This window comes from Agelaius tricolor, unplaced genomic scaffold (genome assembly GCF_023055355.1).
Source record: "Agelaius tricolor isolate 1412-34295 unplaced genomic scaffold, bAgeTri1.0.p SCAF_5, whole genome shotgun sequence".
In the NCBI taxonomy this organism is placed as follows: domain Eukaryota; kingdom Metazoa; phylum Chordata; class Aves; order Passeriformes; family Icteridae; genus Agelaius; species Agelaius tricolor.
The window spans coordinates 25786853-25807580 of NW_027269265.1; the positions used below are offsets into that span (position 1 = coordinate 25786853).

General features: G+C 38.8%; 1 protein-coding gene across 2 annotated transcripts in view; it reads left to right on the top strand.

The window, feature by feature from the left end:
- The first annotated feature begins 895 nt into the window (after positions 1 to 895).
- SNX6 (sorting nexin 6) overlaps positions 896 to 20728 on the top strand; it is a 29670-nt gene continuing 9837 nt past the window's right edge. The window contains exons 1-11 of one of the 2 annotated variants that reach the window (XM_071426911.1): positions 896 to 1000; positions 1161 to 1208; positions 6714 to 6818; positions 8556 to 8666; positions 10104 to 10225; positions 12193 to 12316; positions 13541 to 13636; positions 14911 to 15016; positions 17452 to 17527; positions 18782 to 18821; positions 19957 to 20043. In XM_071426911.1, coding sequence (XP_071283012.1) covers positions 995 to 1000; positions 1161 to 1208; positions 6714 to 6818; positions 8556 to 8666; positions 10104 to 10225; positions 12193 to 12316; positions 13541 to 13636; positions 14911 to 15016; positions 17452 to 17527; positions 18782 to 18821; positions 19957 to 20043 — 921 coding nt within the window. In that variant the 5' untranslated portion in view covers positions 896 to 994. Of the gene's footprint in view, positions 1001 to 1157; positions 1209 to 6713; positions 6819 to 8555; positions 8667 to 10103; positions 10226 to 12192; positions 12317 to 13540; positions 13637 to 14910; positions 15017 to 17451; positions 17528 to 18781; positions 18822 to 19956; positions 20044 to 20728 lie in introns of both variants that reach the window. The other variant, XM_071426910.1, reaches the window with a different exon arrangement.

The following is a 20728-nucleotide window of genomic DNA, read 5'->3' on the forward strand; positions in this document are numbered from 1 at the left end:
GGCAAGCGGTGCTCCTGTCCCACTCGTGCTTGTAACTAACGATGGACTTGGCTAGGGAGCCAGCTAGGATGGAAACCACGAAATTGTTGCAGTCTTAATTTGCAGGTGGGCTGGTGCCCTCCTCTGTGTGAGTGCAGGCCCACGGGAGCGCTGATGTCCACACCGGCCCGCATCCCTCGGCAACACCGAGATGGAGCGTGCTGATTACAAAACCTCACCCTGGGGCCGCTTCTTGGCCGTTCTAGCTCTGATTCACACAAAAACGCAGCCTCAGGCATAGAGTCCCTCCACGCTTACATCCGCTTTACTGTGTGGATGCTGACCTTTTCCACTGTCATTAGACAAAGCAGGATTTAAAGGCTCCACTCCATGGTGTGAAACAGGCAGCTATCAATCTTAAATCACGTAACTGCCCAAAGATCAAAGCCATATTATAAGCCTCTTAATTTCTCGCGCTGTCATCGCACAGATTCACACCCAGGCTTGCACAAACGTGCGCAGCCCGTGTCACGCACGAATGCCGGGGAGCGGCGCAGGGCAGCGCGGAGGCCCCGGCCTGCGGCCGGAGCTGCGGGTTCGGCTCTGCGGGTTCGGCGCTGCCCGCACCTCCGGGGGCCGGCGCGCCTCTGCCGCCGCGTTCCAGCGGACAGAGCCGCTCCCCGCGCGGGGCAAGCCCAGTGCCCTCAGCAGCCGCGTCCCGGCACCCGCCAGCCCCAGCAGCGCACGGTAACACCGCGCGGCCGCCACACAAGCAACCACCGCCCTGGGTGCGGCCGGCCCCGCTCCCCTCCCTCGCCCGCAGCCGCCGCCGAAGCACCGCCCGGCGCCCTCCCTTCCCTTCCCTTCTTCTCTTCTCTTCTCTTCCCTCCCTCCCCTCACGGCCGCTCCCTCGCGAGAGGCGCCGCTCGCCGCCGCTGTCCCGCCCCGCCACGCCCCGCACGCCGCAGCCCCGCCCGGCCGCGGCTCCGGCGGGCGCAGAGCGCCGCGAGCAGCCATGATGGTGGGTCCGGGGCGGCCGCGGAGCCGGGCCGGGGCGGGGCAGGGCGGGCGGCGCGGCCGGGCACTCGCTAACCTGTGCGCTTTGTCTCCCCTCACCCTCCCCGCCGCCGGCCGTGCCCCTCCGTGCCCCCTGCCTGCGCCGCCGCCTCGCCCCCAAGCAGGAAGGCTCGGACGACGGCCCAGATTTCCTCTCGGAGGAGGACCGAGGTGTAAGTGCCGCGGGGAGGCGTCGGGACCCGGCGCCTGGGGCTGGGCGTGGGGGAAACGGGGTCGGCCCCTCTTCGGGGGCCTCCGGGCGCTGCTGGCCTGAGCCCGCCGCGTGGGTGTCGGACGGAGGCGGGATGCTGGGCTGCGAGCGTCCGGGCTGTCTGTCTGTCCGTCCGTCCGCCCGCCCGCCCGCCGGGATCTGCTCCTGGCACAACCTCCCAGTGATATCGGCGTCTGTGTGCGTGTGCCCTTCATTGTTGTGTCACCCAAGTTTTGGAAGGACAGTTCTTTGATGCTGTCGTTGGAATGGCTGGGAGGGGGTTGTGGCCGGGGATGGATGCTCGCTCTCCGCTGCGGCCCCCGCTCTCCCGCTGCACACGCCCGGCGGGGCCGGTCCTGCCCAGGCTGAGCAGCCCTGGGGAGCGCCAGCTTCCATCGCCAGCCGCGATCCAGGGCCTGGGTGATGCAGTCCTGCCCTCCCTTCTCCCTTCAGGCCCAGGGGGCTCTCCCGTAAGATAACAATGGGACATTTACATTGCAGGCTCATGCTGCATAATAAACTCTTTATTGAAGAGAAGTTCTGTTGGTGGGACAGGATGCCACAATTGTGTTTCTTACTGAGAAAACCTTTTTCTCTGCCCTTCTGTTTCTGGCCTTAGTTTCTGTTCTGACCGCTGTGTCCATCTTTATTTAACTTGCCTGCCTCACTTAAGCAACAAATCAGCTAACCTAGTACAATTTAGTCAGACTGATTATCCCTGTCACTTAGTATCTTGAGAAGGACCAACTGTGAGCAAGGTAGGAGAGCAGCTTCAGGGTCGCTTCGGTTCCCTTGGCTGTTGGTGATTATTGAAGTGACTGCATACAATATATTACTAAAAATACAAAAATCTGAGACACACTGTGTTGGTGTGATGTTTTATCATGCACACCATAGTCAGATGTTAAATTCAGTGCATTTTATGTTCCAGTTTATGGCCAGAAATTTAAAAAGGCATTCTAATATTGTATCAGGCCAATTCTGGCCACTGTAAAGCTGTTGCCTTTATGGGTACAGCTACTTTACTAAGAATATGAGATAAAAGAGAGAGGAGGTTGTCGTTGTTGTCCTTTGAATGTCTTAAGAGCAAGGATCGAAGACCTTAATAACTGTGGAATTTTATTTATGTAGGTGTTTTACATAGGTTCTCCCTGGTACTTAGGAACAGCCTTTGATGTGCACAGTTAAGTTGCCTTTATCTGAAGGTGCAGGTAGAACATAACAATGTGAATCTGACCTCCTGTGAAACTTGTTTGTTTGGCTGGTTATTAGTTTTCCCTCTAAAGCTACAGGTCATAAAGAGTTCACAAGGTAATTGAAAACCTTAAGAAATCTCTTAGCAGTCTTGTTTGTACTGTTGTAAGACTTACCATCTCAATTGGCCAAATACAGTAATTTTTTTTTTTCTCTCCTGCATCTTCATCCAGTACTGAGGAATTAAACTAGAACAGTGGCCTTCTCATTTCCCTAGTTTTTTAAGGGTTTCTTATTTTCAGTCCCCAATCACTGTGAGGGTTTAATTTTTTCTCGTCTAAATGCCTGGAGTTAAAACACAGGTTGTTATCTGCATGATTTTGTTTGTGATACAGGAAGTTAATCAAAAGCAATATGGCAGTCTGTTCATGAATGGATTTGCTGTGCTTTAATCTTCAAAACTGTAATACTTTTTTCTAAGTAGAAGTAGTAAAAATAAGCATCTTTTCATATGAAAAGTCATTCCCTAGTTCTGATTTGTTGCCTTTCTCTGCAATTAAATAATGAGTAGGTCAAGTCTTTACTTGTAAGCATGGATGGTAACTTCTAGTCGGAGTAATTGAGCTTTTAGTTTTGAAAATCAATACTCTTGCCTCTGTTGAATTCAGATATTGCTGTGACAACTGTACTTCTGCTGCTGCAGGAACGTTTGTTGGCTACAGTTGTGTTAAATTTAATCTTGGGGTGGTGGGATGAAAGAGGGCTGGAATTTATGCTGATGCCACACAGAAGAGTAATTCTCAGACAATGGTGTTACACCATATGGAGCCTTTTCTGGAGAACTGTAAAACAGAGCACTGAGAATCCTCTTTGAGGAAGTAGCAGTGGGTGGTCTGTAGAAGGAACTTATTATAAATGGTCTGCATAAAATGAACTTGTGGGAATTGCTTTTCTGAATTTCACTTAGGAAATAGGATAGGATTGAGTTTCCTTGGTGTAACTTGGGTCCTGTTGGGATTTTTGTGCTCTCTCTAACATAAACAATACATCTTTGTGAAGTGGTGTAGTATTGCTCCATTAGTACTGCCTAGTGTGTATTTTATATCTGTATAATCTTTAGGTAACACTCATTCAGTGGAAATGAGCTATCCTTTAGAACAGGTCTGCTGGAAGCTTAATGCTGTGAAAACACTTCAAAAGCTTTTATTGTAAAGGTATTCTTTGTCCCCTTGTTTTGTGTATTTGCCTGTAAAGAACCAGCTGAAGATAGGGTCCTTTTTACTCTTTAACATTTTTGAAAGAGCTTAGAGCAGGAAAGTTACTGTTAATGGATGACATTACCTAGGAATGTAACACTTGGTTGTTTCCCTTGTCTGTACCAGATTCCTTCCATTATCATTTGAAGTATAATTGATCCTTAAGCAAGAGCTTAGATGTAAATGCTCTGCTTGCATTGTGTTCTCAGTTAGTACTGTAACATCCCTTGGCCTGGGTTTTGGCTTCTGCTGTTTTCTAGACCCTTTGAACAGAACAGGAACTTTCTTGGTATAGCTTTGGTATAGCATAGGAAACTGTAAAGTAATTAAATCAGGTTTTGTTTTGCAAGTTGTTCAGCATGGATGTAGATAACATATGTAAGCATAAAATTATTTTGCATCGTTGTATGTATTAGACTTGAAGGGGGCCAAGATTACCCTATCTCTATTTTTTCCTTACTCTAAGGTACTTTCATTTCAGTTTTCATCTGTATCAGACCTCTTTTATTTTTTCATTTTCTACTTCCTTTGTCACTAGAAAACCATCCATTGGTGGCAGTTTTATTTTGGAAGTAGTGCTGCAGAGTTTGTTTAAGTTTGTGGTGTGATGATGTTTGTGAATTCAATTTCTAGTAATGCAATGTGATTCATTGTGTCACATGAATATATTTAAAGTCCTTCAACTTACTGATTGTCTTTGACACCTTTCATAAATGCTTCATTACCATTGCAGATGAAAACATTCCCTGTTGGCAGTCAGGCTACATGGCATAACTTAACATGTGATTAAACTCTTCAAAACTGTTACAAACTTAACTCAGTATAAAGCAAACAAATAGTCCTTTACAGCTGTATGTCATGGGTGAAGTTGTCATATTTAGTTCTTAATTTTCTCAGCACAGATAGGACTTTTGTATATTAAGTTGGGAATAGTGCATATGATCAGGCTGCACTGCACTGGATATGCTCTAATGGCAAACTTGATCAGCTGTTACACTGAATTCTAGAATTTTGTATTGTACCACTTTGAAAAAAAAAGGAGGTGCAAAAGTATTTTGGTAGAAATATTTGTGACCTGTGAAAGATTACAGAAATACCATTTAGATAATCCAGATTATTTGCTGAGAGTACTCAGTCTGTTAATGTATTCTGGGGGGACCAGAGAAAAACAAACAGTACCCCAGACAATGTAACCACAAAAACCTTTTTACATGCTGAAAAATGTGGTGTCATGACATAAGGGAGACATTGGTATGTCATTATATTTTTCTTTCCTAAATTAGATGGTAAGCACTGTGGAAGCTCAGTAGGAGCTAGGAGATTGTGCCTCTGAGAAGTGATCTGCAAGAAACCATTGCATGATAATATGCCTTTGTGTGAGGCAGTGACCCTCTAAACCTTGGGAAAACAAAACAAAAGGCAGTGCCTGAATCACGCGTGTGAATATGTTACTGTGCAGTCATTTTAATGATTTCCAACTTCACTGTAAGGAAAAGCTATGTGTCAGAGCTTTTGAACAGTTACATTTTGCTAGCCTTAGCAGAATATGGTGGACTGCACGATTCTGGTTTGCTTTAACACACTAATTCTGAGATCCATGTGTCTGGTTGCTGCTACATAGGCAAGAGTTGTCCTTGCATCGAGGTTAACAGCAACACTAGCCTGGGATCTGACCACTGTGATTTAATGTAAAGGTAACTTATGGAAAACAAGGTGTGGCAGTTGATGCTTCTGTCCTAGAGCTTTTCCAGTGCCTCACAGTGTTACCTTCAAAATCTGCTCATGTGTAACTTCCCTACTATGTGTTGAGAATACTTAAAGCATTTTTGTACTTAAGTATTGACTTAAAAATGCAATCTTGAAAAAATTTATGGAGAAAAGTCCAAATCTGTATGGTAAAGCATTTTTATACCGTAGAGTGGGATATTTGTAGAAAAAATGCAGCAGAGAAAACACCGTGTCTCAGTAAAAAAAGTATGCCTTGTGAGCATGATGTTGAAATATTTTTTGACAATGTGATTGGAAAAGATTTCAGGGTTAGTATTAGTGCTTGTAAAAACATTCCAAATGTATGTTGGCCATGATGATGAAATTGTCATGGGACAAATTCCTCTAGAGCAACAAGGGTGCAAGGGTGAGGGGACTTGAATTTCCAGTTGGGCTCTAGATGAGGTTACGCTAAGTACCGAAGCCTTTGGTCTGGTTTCTGCCAAATATTGTGGTGCTCAGATAACATTTCAGTTTTGCTGTATTTTATCATTGTCTCTCTTTTTTTTTTTTTTTCTCCAGTGTGACTGGAATTATTTTGTGAAAGAGTTCAGGTTTCATGTCTTGTAGAAAAAAACACATGTATTCCTTGCACTTCTGCCATTTCTCATGCTCATTTTGAAGACATCAAAGTCTTGGGTTTGAGTGTTTTGCTTTGGGGTTTTTCGGAAAAAACAATAGTTCCAAGAAGACTTATCTCTGTGAAGTTCAGGATATTCTTTTAAGCTTTTTCATTACATGATGAGATATGTTGAACAGAATAGTGTAATAAGACAGTGTGAGTAAATCAAGTCTGTAACTGCTCTTGCTTCTTTGAAATATAGAGCCACTTTTCTCCTTAAAAGTACCTTTCCAATTGTTAATATCTTTATAATTACCTTTACAAGTATATTTAGAGCAGCTTGTCAGTTCAGAGGAATGGGGACAATAAAGAGAAAAACCTACCAAACTTGTTGCTATCTGTAAATGTACTTTGTCTTGAGCATTTCAATTACTAGCAAGTTAACAATCTACAGAAATGAAAATAGTGCACTAACAAGGCATACTGTAAAGGTGATTATTATTTGTATGGTTGTTCATAAGGAGTACTGCTGGAATTTCTTTTTCTGCTGGAAATAACCTTTTAATGTTGGGGGTTTTGTGATCTGTCTTCAGCATTACAGGATCAGGGTTCATTTCAAAGAAAGAATAAGGGAAATATAGTTTACCTTTTTTTAAAAAAAATTTAAGCTAAATATATTTTCCTTCAGCTTAGAGCAATAAATGTAGATCTCCAGACTGATGCTGCTCTGCAAGTGGATATCTCAGATGCACTGAGTGAGAGGGATAAAGTGAAATTCACAGTCCATACAAAGGTAAAACTTGGGTTTGTACATGCAGCAATTCTTAATTATATACAAAAGAGAGTGTGCTTAAACTGTTTGTTGAAACAAAGTGTAACACAATCCAGAGGAAATGAGAAAGTAGAATTATCTCATGTTTACAAGGCTATGTAGCTGCGGTGCATAAGAAAAAGATGACTAAGAGTTAAGAAACTGTTTAGAAGAAAGTTGTGTTCACTTTTTTTTGCATTGATGTGTTGTTACGCCATTCCCATGCCTATTAATTAGCCTGTTTGCAGGTAGAATCTTTAATATACATGAATATACTTCAGTATAGTTTTTTAATTTGATTAGATCTTATTATACTTTCAGATTCTAAAAGCATATTTTGTAATTGTATTACATTCAGGGATCATTTTTAATTACTGTTGTTTATGGCTTTTTTTAGATTTGAATGTTTATTGATTGCAGAGTGACAGAATAACTGAAGTTGAATAGAATATCTGGACATCATTAATCCTATCTCCTCCTTCACTCTCACCATTAATTTAGAGTGTGCAAGAGCACGTTGCTCAGCATTTGTCCATTTGGGTTTCAATTACAGAATCATAGAATCACTTAGGTTGGAAAAGACCTCTAAGATTGACTCCAGCCGTTAATCCAGCACTGCTGAGTCCATCATTAAACCATGTAGGGACAAGTGCCACACCTACATGTTTTTTAAATACCTCCAGGGATGGTTGCTCCACCATTTCCCTGGGCAGCCCTTTCTAAAACTTGACGGCCCTTTTGATGATGAAATTTTTTTAATATCCAATCTAAACCTCCCTTGGTGCAACTTGAGGCTGTTTCCTCTTGTCATCTCACCTATTACTTGAGAGACCAACCCCCACCTGGCTACGGCCTCATATCAGATGCTTGTAGAGAGTGATAAGGTCAACCCCTGTTTTTCTTCAGCCAGAACACCTCCAGCTCCCTCAGCCACTCCTCATCAGGTTTGTGCCCCAGAGCTGCCACCAGCTCTGTTGCCCTTCTCTGGACACACTCCAGCCCCTCAGTGTCTGTCCTGTCAGGAGGGGCCCAGAACTGACCACAGCACTCGAGGTGTGGCCTCACCAGTGCCCAGTACAGAGGAATAGTCACTTTCTTGGTCCTGCTGGCCATGTTATTCCTGATACAAGTCAGGATGCCATTGGCCTTCTTGGCCACCTGGGCACATGCTGGATCATGTCCAGCCACTGCTGACCAAGCTCTTTTCCACTGGGCAGCTTTCCAGCTGCTCTGTCCCCAGCCTGTAGCACTGTCTGGGGTTGTGACCCAAGTGCAGACCTGGCTCCTTACCTCGTTGAAGGCTCCTACAGTTGGCCTCAGCCCATAGATCCAGCTGGGCCAGATCCCTCTGCAGATCCTTCTTGCCCTCTGGCAGGTCAACACCTCCACCCAACTTGGTGTCATCTACAAACTGGCTAAGGGGCACTTGGTCCCCTCATCCAGATCATCAGTAAAGATACTAAATGGAGCTCCAGGATTAAGTTGATAAAGATACTAGATGTGTTGATTAGAGCAGGCACTCCACAACCTCTTATGGCAACCCATGCCAGTTGATTGCTGCACTAATTAAGATGAGGGTAATTACTGTGGTATGAACTTTTGTTGTTCCCTCAAGGTTTTTATCTCATGTAGTAATGAAAAACCTTGTTTTTTGTTGCGCATTTCTTCCTCCATACCTCCTTTTACCCCCCATAATTCTACCTCCTTTTACCCTTCTAGAGTTCCTTACCAAATTTCAAACAAAACGAATTTTCTGTTGTCCGGCAACACGAAGAGTTTATTTGGCTTCATGACTCTTTTGTTGAGAATGAGGACTATGCTGGCTATATTGTAAGTACTGGTATTCTTTTGGTTTATGTGTGCCATTTTCTGTGGGCTGGATCAAAACTACTTGAGACTGCTTTTAAATGCAGTGGAAACAGCAGGTGTTCATTCCTTATAAAATCAGATAAGCTTCTTTAATACGTCATTTTATGCAATTACACAAAATTAATGGTTGAAGCGAGCTTGGAAGAAAGCTACAGTAGCTGTCATACTTTCTTGCCCTTTACTCCTAAGAAGTGAGTAGTTTAATTTGTCTCCAAGTATATTTTTATGCCACTGTGTTAAAAGTGTGGGAGAGGGTTGAACTGTGTAACTTGGTGGTATTGTTTCTGCAAGCTAATGTTTAACCGAGTTATACAGGGAACCTCAATATATAATAACTTATTGTTTGAAGTTAATTTCAGGCATTCCAGGAACAGAGGTCTCAAAACAGGCACCATATGATACGGCATATTAAAAATGGTGCTGCTTTTCATATGTTAATTGCAAATAGGAATATTTGTCATCTTGGTATGAAGTTTGGTATTTGTTTTGTGTTTGGGGGGGTGTTTGCTGATTCAGAGGGTTACAGATATTTCTAATTGATTACTGGGTAAATTATAATGAGTATAATCTGTGATGGTCATACCATTCTTGAGCTAGTCTTTTCTTAGTCAGAAGAGCTATTTGAAATGATTAGACCTTCAGTGTGGTAATAACTAGTTTCAGGCAGTTGACTGTCTAGATGCTGGATTTTTCTTTTTTTTTTTTTTTTTTTTTTTGTAATATGGTAATGTAATGGGCCAATATCAGTAAATTAAAATTTAAACATATTTGGTTCTGTGTTCCTTTCCTGGCACCAATTCAGGTTTAGTTTGACTCTGATGTTTTCTCTTTCAGTGTTAATATACTGTATTACAAAAGTAACCTAGAGCCTTGTTGACTGGAGGCTTTGTTACTTCAACACATATGTCTTTCTTTAATGTCAGCAGTGCTGCAAGAAAGAGCTAGTGCCTGCAAACAATAGGGAATGGTTTTCCTGGTTTAAAGTTTTGGGAGTTAGAAATGGATGGTCTGAAAACAATTCTGGAATTCTTTCTTCTTCTTTCTTTAAATGAGAAATAATCCTTACCAAATAAGTTAAACCAAAACCAATTAAAAATATTTTTTTCAAGTTTTAAGTCATTGTCACGGGAAATGAAGTATTATTTGGCTTCTGTTGTAATTAAACTGAAGCCATTAGTTAATCCTTTAGTAATCTTCAAGGACACTTGACCGAAGTTGGTGTAGTAATGCAGCATGAGTAACTCATGAATAAGAGACTTTATCCAGAAATGCTGTAATGAATGATGAAAGAGAGAAACATGTATTAAAAAGCTGCAGGCAGTCTACAGTTCCTGTACTGTGAATGGTGTTGTTTCACTGAGAAAATGAGAACTTAAAAAAAATTGGATTAAATTCCAGATTCCACCAGCACCACCCAGGCCTGACTTTGATGCCTCTAGGGAGAAACTGCAGAAACTTGGAGAAGGGGAAGGATCAATGACTAAAGAAGAATTCACCAAGATGAAACAAGAACTGGAAGCGTATGTAGACTTGATTACTACTTTATTAATTTATTTATTTTCCAAAACTTTTAATGCTGTTTGCTGTCCCATGTTTCCAATCTCACTGTAAAGGTTCTCTGTGAAACACAGACTTGAGAATCCAGTTGTTATATAACCAAAGTTAATCTTAGTGATCATGATCAGTGCCATTAGGAAAATTGTAGAAATAATTTCATGGAAGATCTTCTGAAACAGGAAATAAATTAGCTTGTTCTTGAACATTCTTTCATAAGAAGGAAAGTACTTAGATCCTGTTCTTCACAGAACATCTGCAAAGGGAGGAAATAACCTCTATCTTTTTTAGTTCTGGTATTCCACATTTGATAAGTATAATTAGACTTTAGGGTAATACACACAGTGATTGGGAGTAGGGAGTTGTGCATGTGGTTGGTACTGTAAACATAGATGCCAACCTTCTGTTCCCCAAGAAATACAAAGATTACTAGAAAATTCCTTTTTGGACACTTTTTTTTTTTTAATTTTTGCACAAGGAGAATATACTTCCTGAAAATACTATTTTCCCTTACTATGAATTTAATTTATATTGAAATAACTGCTCTGAAGCTTCTTGTTCCATATTGAGTTACACAGTGAAGTTTCTCCTTGCTTCGTCCATTTTCTTTATCATGCATTCACTTCTTTGATCTTTTTCCTGTCATTGGTTTCAGTTTTCAAGTGTATATTTACGCTGCTTCTAGACTGCTTCTATCAAGAGCTGTGAATTGGCAAGAAAAGTACATAGAACTCTTACAACTGCTGCTTTCTCTCCGAACTTCAGCTGCTGTGAGCAAATGTCTTAAAAGCTCTGTATTAGTGATATGTACAGCATAATTTATAGCAGAGTAGATATACACTTCATATGCAGAAAACTGGAAATTAGCAGAACACTCTAGATTTTAAAGAATCTGGTTTTCCAGCGGCCCTGATCATGATTCTCTTGTGGTCTGGTTAGGGGTTGGATAACACAGAAAACTTTGGGTTTCTTCTACTGCCACCTCCATCCTCTGCATCCTCCTTTTTTGTCTTCACTGAATGACTACTACTCTCACTGAGATCAAACATCTCCCAACACTGGCCCTGCTGGTTTGCTGGTATGTAAATCTTAACCTCCTTGCACATAGTGGAAGGAAAAGCACTGATTATAATTTCACTGTTTGACCTCAGAATGGGAAAAAGAACCCTTTCCTCATTTTTAGATGAGTTGCATCTTGCTCATTGAATTTGCAAAGTGCAATGAATTCTAGCAAACTTGTATTGGTAAGAGTGCCTTCCTCTTAATTAAATTGCAAGTGAGTGATTGCTTTGAAGTTGAGTTGGCTGAGCTGGGCAACTATGTGATTGTTATGTTTAAATGTGTTTTTTTGTTGTACCTACCAAATGCAGCTCTTAATTTCACTTTTAGAACCACTATGAAGTGAGACATCAATGTAAGCTTTGGCTCAAAAAGGCTAGGTGCTTTAACATGAAATAAAAGATTGTCTAAACAGCTAACAAAACTACATAAACATATAAATAAGTAAGGAGGGTGCAAATGGGCAAGGGGATGGAGATGGGGAGGAAGGAATTTGCACATCAGTACACAGTGCTGAGGGACTGTAGTCTGTACCTTAGTTTCTTGAATTTTGGGGTGCTGGGGAAAGGACAATGAAATGAGGTTACACTTTCAGCAAACCAGTATCTGTTAGCTAACCATAAAAATTAGAGTGTATTTGTTGACTCTTCATTAAAAGTCTCTCTGTAATGTGTTTGGGCTTCAAATTTCTCCCTAGTATTAACATTGCAGTATTTATTTATGTCTATATCAAACATTGGAGTGATAAGCTCCAATATATCGGCTTGTAATTTTGTACCCTTACTGAGGATCTCTTAAAGCTGCTCACTAGGTTTATTTCAAACTTAATTGCTTCATATGAAATTCTTATGTCTGTCTTGTTTCTTGTTTTTAGTGAATATTTGGCAATATTCAAGAAGACAGTTGCAATGCATGAAGTGTTTTTGTGTCGCGTGGCAGCACATCCTATTTTGAGAAAGGACTTAAATTTCCATGTATTCTTGGAATATAATCAGGATGTGAGTATTGAAAACTGAATCGCTGGCAAGAGAAATCAAGATGTGCTTTTATGGTGGGATGGAAAACTGATTAAGAGGGAATTACCTCCTGGAGCAAATTACATCAATTCCTTCATGCCAGACATACTTGTATTGTAAAAGTTAGAAATTCGTTTAGTCTGTAGGAGTTCATTTGCTGCCACCTGGGGAACCAAATGTACTCTATGCTTTAACCTCAGCATCAAAAAGATTACTGGAAATCCACTATATTTTGGATTAAAAAGATGAGCTTTTGGTGGTGATTTTACTTGACTGTACACTTTTCCACTTTTTGAATTATTTTTATTTGCTGTGAGGAAGAATGATGGAACAAAATGGAACACTAATTTTTTAGGATTTGGAACTTTGGTGTAAATTCTGTTGCTAACAAAACTAGAGAGAATTTCTGATGAAATATTCTGATAATGTTAATGATGTGAGTGAAAACGTGGTTAATTTTTTCCTGAATATTGGACTAGTGTGGCTATCCACATGTAACATACTGAATTGAGATAATGGAGAGTATTTTTGGATTCATAACTCTTTGGTGTTGGAGACAGTGTTTGCTCCTATTCTGCAAAGAGTTTCAGTTACTTTTTAGAATTGCAGGAATAAACATTAAGTGGAAGAAATTATTACACAGACTGGCTCAACTGTGTACATACTTAATTCAAAATGTGTCACAGAGGTTCCTCTGTTGCCTGATGTAAAAATGCTTACAGGTTCAGGCACTCAGTTTACTTAAACTGGGAGTAGTTAGATGGACAAGGAAGAGTGTGAGGAGGCTTAAACTACCATGATCCTCTGGAAGTCAAAGATCTGCCATTCACCAGAGAGTGAAACATGGTTGTATTAACTCAACTATTGTTACATCAACTCAGCTATACTGTGCATGATAAATACCGTGTTATTGGTAACTGAAATGTACACTCTGTACAGCAGGTGCTAGAATGGTGCTGATCTCTTTTTATTATCCTTTTTTTTCCCCTAGAATGGTATTTCAGGTGATAAACAATCTAGTAAATGAAGTTTTCTTCATTCTGTATGCAAGGTGCCCTGTCCCCATTAGTGCAGAGTATAAGAATAAACAGAGAACAGTAGAACTGTTTTAAGTATAGCTAGTAGCGGTATGTAGTTCTATTTAATTTTTTTAAAGCTTGTATTGCCTCCAGAAAATGAATTAACATAAATTAATTTGTTTTTCAGTTGAGTGTTCGTGGGAAAAATAAGAAAGAGAAACTTGAAGACTTCTTCAAAAATATGGTTAAATCAGCAGATGGTGTCATTGTTTCAGGAGTAAAGGTGATTACTGCTTCACATAGCAAGATTTAAAATGCATTAACATTTGTCACCTTTTTTAATAAAGCAGAATTTACATAGGTACAAAAATAGATTTTTGTAGTGATATCTAACTTAAAAATTAGTGGCAGACCATGGGTGAGAACTTGTGGCCTGGATACAAATTAACTGAGAGTTTTCTTGACCTTTCAGTACTCTATGAAATTAAGCACCTTTTTTTATACATAGACAACTGATAATCTTGTTGGGGTTCTTTTTTGTTCAGGCCTGCCATTTTATGTAATGGAAAGGAGAAGTAGGTCTGACAACTGCTTCTGTTCATAAATTACTAATGGAGTGAATTTTCCCAGTCTTTTAGAATCTGTCTGCTGTTTCAAAGAGCAGCAGTAGGTTATATGATTTTTCCCATCTCCTAGATTAAAGAATATAACTGAGGAAAAAAAAGTAATGAAAATTCAATTTAATTTATACTTTAACAAAAGGTACAAGAGCACTTTTATAGCAAGCAGAAATTCTGCAGAGAATGATTTTTAATCTCTTTTCTTTCTAGTGGTGACCTTCCATTTGGTAGCAATTTTTACAAGAGTTAAGTGTCTAGGTTTAAAATAATTTTTTTGAAACTGCTGGAAAGTGGATATGACCATGGATTAATTATGACTTGGAGAAAAATATGAAGTCCAAATAACTTCCAGTTTCATAATATTGTTCAAAGCCCATGTAGTAGGCTATTCCATGGTATTGAGCATCTGTGTTATTTTAGAGGGTTTTTAAAAAAAAGTGTAAACCAGTTATCTCAAATTATAATACAGACAATATTAACATTTACCTTTGTTTACCAAATTGTAAGAAGTCTGTCATTAAGATCAGTGTTCTGAGCTAGGAGTTCAAATCATCTTGTCTGAGACCACAGCCTCTGTGCTGCTGGGTGACTTTCATTCCTTCTCTACATGTAAGTAGATTACATGTACTCTATTTGTCTGTCACCCTTGGTGATCCTTTGCTATTCCTTCATGTTTAGTTATATAGATCTTTAGGATACTTCTTGCAAATTCTTAATTCTTACTAAATTCTTAATAAAACTTAAGGTCATGATATAAGAGTGGAGAAGAAATCGGTTCGTATAAATCACCATTTATATTTTAGAGAATGAAAACCAGAGAATGAAAACCAGATGCATTTCCTGTCACAGTAGCAGTGAAATGTGCAACTTTACTCTGCAATTGCTCTGTGGAGAGTGGGTGAAATCCTGTTTTATTAATTGTTCCCTTTTTTTGTAGGACGTGGATGACTTCTTTGAACATGAGAGAACATTCCTTGTAGAATATCACAACCGAGTCAAAGATGCCTCTGCCAAATCTGATAAAATGACAAGATCACATAAAAGTGAGTTTTTTTTCAGGGTGAAAATAGTACTAGTTAAAGTGTACAGAAGTTGTTAGTGAGGAGAAGTAATTTTTAGTTTACTTTTTGCACGTGAAACGTGAATTCATTTCTCCAAGTGTAGCCTTCCCAGTCTAAAGAAGTTCAGTCTGAATTTCTAAGTTTAGGCTTTGCTGCAGTAGACTAGATGGAGTAAGAAGAGCCTGGTGCAACAATGAGGATATGTTTATTTTTCATGCTGTCTGCTTGAAAAGAATTACACTTTAAGTTTTAATATTTTTTTGAAGTCTGACTTAGTCATTTAGGTGTAGAGGTGGGTAATATGGCAGTACAGGTGATTTTACTCCTAGTGCAGTTGTTCTGGATTGGATGTGGTTGATTCCATTGAGGGCAATCTCTTGGCAAACTGGGCATTGCATTACCTTGCTAACAGTTACCTTTTCTTGTAGCAAACTCCTGTTTGGCCCATTGGTTCTAGACTAGGTCTCCATTTTTTAGCCATTTAGAGTGGGGACAGCAATGTGTGCATTGAGTAGTCTGGTTTACAGGATCCCTTTTCTTACTGAGACAAGATTTACCACTTGCCTGTTGATTTGTCTTTGTGAGCTGAGTGCTAACCATTGTGATCTCTGAAAGCTCTAGATAGTCTTCTCAAGTGCAGCTCATTTATTTGAGAAAATGAAAAATCTTTGGCTTAGGACTATTGTGTTTGATTTAGGATTACTGTGCTTTGAGAAGCTCAGAAGAAATTGGCCTGTGTTGCCTTTGATTTTAAGTTTTTCTGCCTAGATAAATCAAAATTAATCTTCTAGATTCTGTCTATTCCTTGAAGTTTGGGTGTGATTTACAGATACTGTCTTTGCTGTCTACAGTAATATACATACAAAACCAGGTCACAAACCTTTCATGAATCTCCATTGATGAGATCTCTAAAATAGATATTGGATGAGATGTTAAACCAAGAATTTCCTGAGTTCTTCAGATGCTTCTCTTGCTGTTGCATGAACATTGAGTCTTTTGTAGGTTTTAGTATCTGTGCTAGAAGTTGGAAAGAGTCAAATATGGCTCAATGAGCTAAAGGCCCTGTATCTGCATTCAGTTCTCACCTGAAGTGGGTTCTGGTCGTTTTGGTTGCTTTCTTAAAATGAGAACTGAACTTCATTCATGGTAATGAAGTGCCAAGATTTATTTACAGAGTGAGAAAGGCTTTAACATTGGCTGTAGAAGTGAGAAAATCCTTTGAAATTAGGTTGTAGAGGATCTGATGGAAAAGGATTGATCAAACTCACGACAAAGCTTCGTTGGTTTCCAGGCTCAAATCACATAAATGTTTACTGACAACTTCTGCCAAACTGTGAACTGGGACAAATGGCACCTTTTGAAGTTCTGGCTAGAGGAGTAGAGCAATGACCTGGGGAACCTGTTTTGGAAATGGACAATCTGTAGTTTATGGATAACATGATCAGCAGAGAGCTGCAGGTCTTGCAAAGACACCAACTTGTTCTTTCCAGCAGAAAATCAATTTTTATGTTGAAATTGGAGGAATAGAAGGAGAGATTAATTGCTTCCTGATACCATTCTTCACTGTAACCAGCTGCATTGATAATGTATGGAGTAATGAATTAGGTGAAAGCTGACTCACTCAATCTGTTAAGGTTGTGTTATTAGGAAAAAATAATTCTGCTTAAAGGCATATAAACTTCAGAAATAACAAAAAGTGTATTTTCTTGTTCATTGTTGGTGACTGTTGGTTTTCATCATCAATTGAGTTAATGCTTAGAGCTTTTTTAAAAAAGCTCTGTGTGCAAAGATTTGTTTTTTATGTTTTTTATATTATACAGCAATACCTCACTAGTGAAATTATGCACTCTTCTTACAAATGTTGCTTCTAATTTATTGTTTAAAGTGATTTAACACTAATGCTACTTTAACCACTGACTGCTTGTTGAAGAGGTAAGGGTTTTCTAAAAACAGGGATGTGCTAGAAAATGTATTGTGTATATAGTGCTGTATTTTTTGTAGTTTGGGTTTTGTAGTCAATTAACTGTTCTCAAGCACACAGGCTTTGTAACTGTTAAACTGTGATTTTTTTTTTCCAAATAGTTTTAAAATAAAATTTAAATTCAGACTTTAACCATTAAGTTTGTGCATCTTCCACTAAAATAAAACCTAAAAAAATTGCATGATTAATTCACCTAGCAGGTTTTAATTGCATAAAATACTCCTAGATAAATTACAGATTGCACAATTTGGTGAAACCACTGTTTTATTGTGTGAAGTTATCCTTCCTATTAAGTGATAAGATTGCAATTTTATTTCTACTTCTGTGTTAAAGCATGTCCTTTTAGAAAAATACCTATTTTTGAAGAAAGGAATTTCAAAATTTTCAGAAAGAAAAGGAATGAGGTAGTAAAACAAGTGCTTGTTTGTTTTTCTAGATGTGGCGGATGACTATAATAGAATTGGTTCTTCATTATATGCATTAGGAACGCAGGACTCCACAGATATATGCAAGTAAGATATTGTTAATAACCTATGGGGCAATTTGCTGTGTAGCAGTCTTAATGGTGGCCTGTGAGATTGGTAGCTCTTGTTAGGAGAAAACCAGAAGTTATTACAGCTGTATGACATTAAATCATTTTCTCCTCTAGTATTTCATTGCTTTAGCAGGTTGCATTTAACAGTTTTGTTTTAATATTCGTCTGTTAAAAAAAGCCAATTTCTAAAATCTGTAGAAAATTGGAACAGTTGAGATGGAAAAGTCCTCATCAAATAAGGAAAAAAACCCACAATTCTTTCACCATTTAAAAAAAATGTTTCAAATTCTATGATATATGCAGCAAGCACAGATCTCAGTATATTGATTTTCTTTGAGTATACCAACATCCTGAAAAATAGTTCTGCTGTTCTGGCAAGTTTGCTGCCCTTAGGAAAACAAAAGAATCTTCACGGGTCCCCAGAACTTTAGAAGGGTGTCTCCATGTACAGATGTTTGTTCTTTAATCTTTCAGTGATTTGCCTAAAGTCTGGTATATCTGACAATAAAATTTAGTTACTAGCTTAAAGATGTCAGTGCTTGTCAACATACACACAGTTAGTATGATGTTGGTGTCAGTGTGACAACAGGTAGGACATGAAAGTTAACTTTCTAATATACCTGAATTACAGTGATACACTTCCAGATGTGGTGATAGCTTATATACCAGATACTTTGATGATAGTATTGATATTTGTTGTAGTCCATTAGGGTGTGTCAGAAATCACATCTGTCCTCTGTCAAAATATCATTTGACTGTAATTCAGTCTGCGCTAGGACTGAAGCCCTGTATTGTCTCCTGCAGTGGAGATGTTGCCACGCTGTTGCTCAGCATCCCTGAATTCCAAGTAGGACATATGTCGTGTTTACTGAGTGAAGAAAAGTACATTCAAATTTGTGTAAAGGACACTTGATAATAGTGTAAGACCATTGACCATCATGCTGGTGTTAGGGGTTTAATTCACAGAAGCATAAAGAATCCTTGAGGAGCTGAGCAATTATTCTTTACTTAAAAATATCCATTTGTTATGCTTTGTTTTCCCTTGCCTTTCTTACATTGCCCAGTTCCCACACATTTGAAGTTTGAAACTAGTATGTTCTCTGAGTTCTGTGAATTATAACTGTAAACAATGCCTTTGCAATCTTTATTGCCAGACACAGACTATAGTGTGAGTTCTAGAAATTAGACTGTTCAAAACAATGTTGTAATATGAGCTGTTTCCTTTGCACAGGTTTTTTCTGAAGGTGTCAGAGTTATTTGACAAAACAAGGGTATGTACTATGAAACAGACATCATGTGTCAACAAGGAATTAATATGTGAATTAATATGGGTGCTTCTAGATGGAGCATTTAAGCAAAGTGTGGTATGGAATGAGAAAGTGTAAGATTTCAGTTGTGTTTTGTAAAATGAACCTTTGGACTCTCCGGTCTACTAAACATTTCTAGCCAGTCTGCTGTAATACCCTTCTGTTCCTCTAAAATGCATTGAGGTCTTCCATACTTGTTACTGGGAATCACAGAACTTGTTATGGATAAAAGAAATGAAGAAATTGAATCCTTAATCCAAAAAAAATGGTGGTCATGTTGCTTTTTTTCTGGAGCCAAGATCTGTTTCTGCAATTATTTGACTCAAAAGTAATATTGCTTATGCTTGTAACCAGTTTTTCATGTATCTTCTCTTTTGCCTTACTTATTTGGCTTGGTAGAGAGAATATGTATGCCATGTACCAGGAAGACTTCTAAATGAAAAATGTGTGCATTTCTTAAACTGACAATTGTATCTGTATAAACACATACTTTAAAGAAAATTGACAGAATTACTTGCTTTGACTCAAAATGTTGCGTTTCAGAAATTATCTTTTTTAAATTAGGGTTTAAAAATGCCCTTGCAGACTCTATTTCTAATCTGTTTCAAATGCAAGCAAATTAGTTTATTGGTTTTTAGACCATTTAGCGCATGCAGTTACACAATTAGTCTGCAAAGGTGCCTTAAAAATTTCTTTTCCTTTAATTTCAACAACATAAAACTGCTTGTGCAACTCTTAATATAAGTTTGTTTCTCTACATTTTTTCTAGCATATGGTAAATATAATTGCTGTTGGGAAAAAAAACCAGTTTTTAATATAAAAAGCCAGTTGTCAATTACTTCTCGTAGAGTAGCTTATTCCTTACATTTTAATACAAAATCCTAATACTGCTTCTCATTTTGCATCTTTAAGTATCCTGTCATTAAAACCTGATCTTAGTTTTTGAAAAAGACCATCTGTTGTGTACTGCATATTGTACATTTAATTTGTATCATACAAATGAATACCCAAAGTCTACTTGTTTTTAAGCTGATCCTTTTGTTACTGTTTTTTTTTTTTTTTTTTTTTTTTATGGTGGTGTTTTGTTTTGTTTTTCCAGAAAATAGAGGCTCGAGTATCTGCTGATGAAGATCTTAAGCTTTCTGATCTTCTGAAATATTACCTTAGGGAATCTCAAGCTGCTAAGGTGAATCCATGGGTTTTTGTTCAGTGAAATTGTGGGTTTTTAGCAAAAAAAAAAAAATTAGAGAAAGTGATATGGGCTTATCAACTCAGAATATTGATAGATTAAAATGCTGCCTCCTGGAGCCTGCAGTTTTTCCCTTAGCTTTAAAACCTGTTTCTGTTGGATATAAGGAGTAACAAAGTAGTTGCTGATGTGGGACTGGCTGTGTGGAGCTGAGTAAGCCACTTGTCAAGGCCAAATCAGGCAGTAACAAGAAACACTGAAAGGGCTGTTCTCGTGTTTGCAGTGTGTTTGGTGTTTGTAATTGCAAGCAATTCTGCTTTTTTTAAATATTGAAATTGGATATTCCATATAATCTGCTAGTGCTGATACAAAAACACATGGGCTGAATTTGATATTCTGTGCTTACAGAAAATTTCATTCTTACTATTGTTTGATGTGAGATGATTAAATAATATCACAGAATGAGCAAGCATTTGACAGTAAACAAACATCTGTAGTTACAAGATCACAAACTGTTGCGCAAAAAATATTACTACTGCTTCTTGGGCTCTGTGTGTATTTGAGATACATAATCTAAATGTAGTTTGTTTCTAATCTAAGAAGCTGTGAAACTTCCCATGGTTTGCCTTCTTTGGCTTTTTGGAGTTTGATCTATGCCATCTGTTGCTAGCCTCTGTCAGAC